The 6,671-nt window shown below is 42.6% G+C and overlaps 1 protein-coding gene across 1 annotated transcript in view; it reads right to left on the reverse strand.

Annotated features, from left to right (window-relative positions):
* The window catches only part of LOC106804757, a 51,525-nt gene that overhangs the window by 4,413 nt on the left and 40,441 nt on the right, over positions 1-6,671 (reverse strand). The window contains exon 5 of the mRNA XM_014806079.1: positions 4,652-4,761. Within this exon, the coding sequence (XP_014661565.1) occupies positions 4,652-4,761 (110 nt within the window). The remainder of the gene's footprint in view (positions 1-4,651; positions 4,762-6,671) is intronic.

Below are 6,671 nucleotides of genomic sequence, written 5' to 3' on the forward strand. Positions count from 1 at the left end.
GCGCGTGTTTCGTCGTTTGGTATGCCAGTTTACTGACACCCGTATATAGTATTTTTGTATCATAATTCGTGAGAAACCAATGTTTCTTCGCACGAAAACCATGTTCTCGTCTCTTACAGAACCTAGTTTTCTTGGCTCTAAGCATGAAACCTGCGTTTCTAGCCTATAACCGCGCAAGTTATCGCTGGAATCTTAGTTTCTTGAGCCAAGAACTAGGTTTTGGGAGCAAGAACCTAGATTTCAGTCAAGAAACCCACTATTCAACCGCGCCATTTTGTAATCATAATTCGCAGACGCCAAGGATTCTCGCAGGGACCTTTTGGCAGGTGGGTGTTTTGTAGTGTTAGAATCTAAGTTTCCAGTCAAGAAACCTAGGTTCAGCAGCTACGAAACTTAGTTTCTTACGCTCAAAAACCAGTTTTCAGATCTCAAAACCGCCAGTTTGTACCAGCTGCGTGCTGACATACATTATTTGAACCCCACTGAGCAAACTACGCTGCCCAACGGCCCAACTTTTAACACACACATGTGAAGTATCACACTGAGTTACACATAATGGCTAAGCTTCGAAGCGTCGCATGGATACGGCGTCATGCGCTTTTAGAAAATTACTACTACATCGCGTATCATTTATGCCGACCTTGCCACGGTATATGTATTATAGGCCTACTTGTGCGGATGCGACAGAAACGTATATGCGCTAATTTCGGCGTAATGGTTTGAAATAAACCCAATGGCATTGTTAATCCCCCACCGTAGGTCGGTGTTCCCAAAGCGCTGTACTACATCTACAAGCGGGTTTTATTCTTCCTAAATTTCGTTTTAATGATTAGCCAGTAACTATTATCGTGCTGGCAGTTCATGTATCGTAACGCATTATTCCCGTCTGCTTGCTGAAGGTACCGAATGTCTGCAATTTCCGAATGAGAGGCTACGGATATCCGAATAATGAACAACCCTCCTTTCGCAGGTGTTATTTTCCAATAATTTCCACATTAATTTCATTGTCAATTTGATGCATTTTTTCGCAATATATTAGCCAGAACGCCTAACAGATCGTCATAGGATTCTGTCATCAGACCATTCCAGACTAACATACCTTAAATCAATAAATTTAATTTATTAATCGGTCAATGACATGTAAATATGTAAGTAAATCACGTGTGTGTGCTTTCATCAATCTATACCCTCTGTTTAAGGTTCCTATATGATGGACGAATTTCTTTTAGACCACATAGAGGTTGCGACTGTATGGTTAAAGCTTCACCTTTCTTCACCTGAAACGGGTACTGGAATGTAAGAACACTGCATTCCGCACTACGCAGGCGGTGCCTCTAGGAACATACGACGGACAGCTGGATAACACCGATTCTCTCATGCATTGGCCCGTGTTATCAAAAAGTATCAGATAATCGGTATTGTTGTTATTCATTCCGCTCGCGTACACTGTTTTTAATAAATTCTTTTTAATGTGTTGCATAAAAAGCAATCAATCGATAACAACAAGCAGCAGCAGCGCAGCGAGCCCAACAACAACAACAACAATACAATATAACAATAAACAACTGTACAAAATTATTATTCATTTATTTGTTATTTTATATTATAATTTTCTCCTCCTTCTCCTTCTTTTCTCCCTCATATTTATTGCTTCTTCTTCCTGCCTAATATTAACTGATGTCTCCATATTTTTTAGATGTCGAAGTGTTTTCGGATAGCGCTTCAGTGGCTCTGTCGACCATCAATGGGTATATGCTAGCTTGGTCTTTGAATGTTTTCGATTGGTGCAGTTTACTTCATTTTAAGGCCGTTGCCGAACTTATTTACAGAAGAATTCGCGCCCTACTGAAATGACCATGAATAAAGACTCTGCCGTTTCATTTACCAGATCGATCAATTGATCTTCATCAGGGCTTGAACGTATTAAAAGAAACATAATAAGATATTTGATGACATAGTTAAGTTGTAGCATTTTTGCCTGAATTACATAACGACCAGATAGTGCAACTACAAACAGCAGTTATAATAATTGTTAACAATTGTTGTATCACCAGACAAAACTATTTGATAGCTTACTCCACCAATTCGGCTACAGCGATTGATCGTCAGTGTTTGGGGTGCGGTGCCGTGCAAAAAAGCAACACAAGGTGGCAGTATTAGGCTTGCACCGGAAGGTACAGCTGCGCTCACGTAAAAGAAAGCTTTTTCGTGTTAACTAGCGACAGTAGGTCATGCGTTAGGTGCGTAATCATGCGAAGAACCGGCACACGGGTATATCACGCGAGCTGCTGTTTCTACTGATCCCACGAAAGCCGATTCAGACACAGAAGATGCATGCGTGTGTGCTGTCGTGTGTGCTGTTGTTGTGTGTGTGTTGTGCGTCGTCGATCACTCGACAACCCGCGGGACGAGTGTGCTATAACCTGCCTGTGTGTGTCGTGCGTGCTGTGCGTGTGTACCTGGTCTGTGTGTGTGCTGTGTTGTGTGTGTGTGTGTGTGTGTGCGTGTGTACCTGTGTGTGTGGGTTGGTGCTCGTGCTGTGTGTGTGTGTTGTGTGCCTGTGTGTGTGTGTGTGTGCTATGTGTGCTGTGTGTGTTGTACCGGCAATGTGTGTGCGTGTTTGTACCTGCGCTGTTGAGTGTTGTAGCCTGGGTTTTGCTTTTTACATGTGTACCTTGTGTTACCTGTGTGTGTTAGGCGGGGGGGGTTTGAGTGTTGTGGTACCTGCGTCGTGCGTGTGTGTACTCTGCGTGTGCGTGTTGTTACCGCTGCCGTTGCGCGTCGTGTACCTGCGTGTGCGTGTTGTTACGTGCGCTTGTGGTGCTGTACCTGCTGCTGCGCGCCAGTTGTGTTGTGGTGTGCGGTGTGTGTGTTGTGTGGGGGTTGTGTGTGTTGTGTGTGTCTGCTGTGTGTACAACTGCGTGTGGTGTGTACCGGGCGTGTATGTGTTGTGACCTTGTGTTGGCGGCTGGGTGCGTGTTTCCGTTGTGTGTGCCTGTGTGCTAGTGTGTGCGGGCGGCGGCTCACACGCACACGCACACGCACACACTCACACACATACAACTGCAGCCGTCTCTCGTTGGGGTTTGTCTCACGAATTTCAAAATCCAATTTTGTCTTCCAAATTTTCGGCTCACAGCTGTGCGCGGCAGTGCTTGGTTGTTTATACACCGCATCCGCAATGGCTTTGGTGTGTGCGCATGCGGATTTGGCGATCTTAACATTTGGTGCGGGTTTCCGATGAATGCCGAAGTTTCTTCGGGCACATAACTTTTTAGAAAATTGCCTCCAAAAGACACTTCACGTTCGAAAAATCTTTACGTTCTAACGTAGCGGAATGTATTCGGGACGTCCAGAAGGGGCCCCAGCTCGATTTGCGTGAGCACACGTGGCACGGTTTCGGAGGAGATACGGAAAACGACACTTCGGCTCTTTCTACTATTATATTATAGATGACAAGGCCTTAGATTTAGTAAAGTTTTCACATGCTGATATCTTTTCGAGTAGCGAAATCTGAAAAACTACATCGCGAGTTGTCATGGAATTTTTCAGTATATGGGGGCATGTCTCCGAGCATTAAGAACATGGGTTCTGCCGTAGTATCCTAAACCCACTCGCAAGCTTAAAAGTACCATGCCGTATTCTTGCGTTAAACTCCCAGTAAGTTTTACTGATTAAACCCTAAAGTAATAACAGTTCAACGTGCAAACGAAAAGAAGGTATAGGGATACGATACCATGAGATAATTAACACTCACTGCCAGTAGAATACACGGAGAATATTGTGAATCTAGAGATAATAACATGATACGATACCATGAGATAATTAACACTCACTGCCAGTAGAATACACGGAGAATATTGTGAATCTAGAGCCTTGTTCTCCACCGCAACACTCGTCCTTCACACAGCTGTAAAATTTAGAGGCCTTGACACCCGGACAGGTATTCTCGCACGAGCTCCCTTCTCCCGCAAGACTGGAGATGTAGACCGTGTAAGGCAAGTCGTTGGAGCAAACGCACAGATCCTCGGCAGTTAGCGCTAAAATGTAGCCTGCAGATGAACAAGCACCGATACCTCTAAATACCTACGGTTATATATTCGTAAGGTAAATAGTTTGTGCAGACGCATAGAACAGCAGCCGTTAATGCGAGAACGTTGCCTGCAATTGAACCAGACACGAAATCGTTATAATGAAGTTTAAATGTAGGGCTTGATTTGTGTTTGATTATATGATTGAATGACTGGTTATGAATCATTGATAAATGGTCGTATTGATGTATGTATGTATACATGTATGTATGTATGTATGTATGTATACATGTATGTATGTATGTATGTATGTATGTATGTATGTATGTATGTATGTATGTATGTATGTATGTATGTATGTATGTATGTATGTATGTATACACACACACACACACACACATACACACGCACACACGCACACACACACACACACGCACACACACACACACACACACACACACACACACACACGCATGCATCTCTGTTTCTGAATCGGCTTTCGTGATCGTAGAAACATCGCGTGATATACCCGTGTCCGTTCTTTCGCATGATTACGCACCTACGCATGACCTATGTCGCTAGTTAACACGAACAGCTTTCTTTTACGTGAGCCACTGTACCTTTCCGGGCAAGCCTAATACTGCCACCTTTGTTGCTGGCACGGCACCCACCCCAACACTGACGTCATCGCTGTAGCCGGAATTGGTGGAGTAACTATCCAAATAGTTGTCTGTGTGATACAACATTGTTAACAATTATTATACTCTGTTTGTATTCACTTCGGTCGTTATGTAATTCAGCAAAAATGCTACAATTACTATGTCATCGATATCTATTATGTTTCTTTTATACGTTCAAGCCTGATGAGATCAATTGATCGATCTGTAAATTGAAACGCAGTCTTTATGTCATTCATTTCAGTAGGCGCGATTCTCTGTAAAAAGTTCCACGGCCTTAAATGAAGTAAACTGCAACCAATCGAAACATTCAAAGAGCCAGCTAGCATATACCCATTGATGGTCGACAACCACTGACGCTATCCGAAAACACTTCGACATCAAAAATATGAGAACATAGTTAATATTAGGAGGAAGAAGAGCAATAAATATGAGGAGAAGAGGAGAAGAGGAGAATAATTATAATATTAATAATAACAATAATAATAATAATTTTTGTTACATTGTTTATTGTTATATTGTTATTGTTGTTGTTGTTGTTGCTGCTGCTGCTGCTGCTGTTGTTATCGATTGATTGCTTTTATGCACCATTAAAAATTTATTAAAAACAGTGTACTGACGGAATGAATAACAACAATACCGATTATCTGATATTTTTTTGATAACACGCCATCATGAGGAGAATCGGTGTTATCCAGCTGTCCGTCGTATGTTCCTAGAGGCACCGCCTGGTAGTGCGGATGCAGTTTCTTCTTCAGTACCCGTTTCAGGTAAGAAAGGTGAAGCTCTATACCATACAGGTCCACCTCTATGTGGTCTAAAGAAATTCGGTACACATCATTAGGAACCTTAACAGAGGGTATAGATTGATGAACACACACACGTGATTACTTACATATTTACATGTCATGACCGATTACTAAATTAATTTATTGATTTAAGGTATGTTAGTCTGGCTGGTCTGATGACAGATCTATCGATCTGTTAGGCGTTCTGCTAATATATTTGCGAAATGCATATTTGACAATGAATTAATGTGGAAATTATTGAAATACCTGCAGGAGGGTTGTTATTATTCGGATATCCGTAGCCTCCATTCGGATTGCAGACATCGGTACCTTCAGCAAGCAACGGGAATAATGCGTTACCATACATAACGCCAGCACGATAATAGTTACTGGCTAATCATTAAACGAAATTTAGGAGATAAAACGCTTCTAGATGTACAGCGCTTTGGGAACACGACCTACGGTGGGGATTAACAATGCCATTGGGTTTTATTTCAACCTACGCCGATTACCATATACGTTTCTCCATCCGCACAGTAGGCCTATATACATATACCGGCAAGGTCCGGCATAATATACGCGATGTAGTAGTATTTCTTAAAAGCGCCGTATCCATCGACGCTTCGAAGCTAGCATTAGTGTAACTCAGTGTGATACTTCACATGTGTGTTTAAAAGTTGCCGTTGGGCACGTGAGTTGCTCAGTGGGGGTTCAAATAATGTATGTCAGCACGCAGCTGGGTACGAAACTGGGTTTTGAGATCTGAAACTGGGTTTTGAGCGTAGAAACTAAGTTTCTAGCTCTGAAACCTAGTTTCTTGACTGGAAACTTAGATTCTAGCCACAAACACCCACCTGCCAAAAAAGGTCCCTGCGAGGAATCTTAATCCTTGGCGTCTGCGAATTATGATACAAATGGCGCGGTGAATAGTGGGTTTCTTGCTGAAATCTAGGTTCTTGCTCCCAAAACCTAGTTCTTGGCTCAAGAAACTAAGATTCCAGCGATAACTGCGGTTATAGGCTAGAAACGCAGGTTTCATGCTTGAGCCAAGAAAACTAGGTTTGTGAGCACGAAACATGGTTCGTGCGAAAGAAACTTGGTTTCTCACGAATTATGATACAAAATACTATATACGGGTTCAGTAAGACTGGCATACCAAGCGACGAAACACGCGC

This window comes from Priapulus caudatus, unplaced genomic scaffold (assembly GCF_000485595.1).
Source record: "Priapulus caudatus unplaced genomic scaffold, Priapulus_caudatus-5.0.1 Scaffold86, whole genome shotgun sequence".
In the NCBI taxonomy this organism is placed as follows: domain Eukaryota; kingdom Metazoa; phylum Priapulida; class Priapulimorpha; order Priapulimorphida; family Priapulidae; genus Priapulus; species Priapulus caudatus.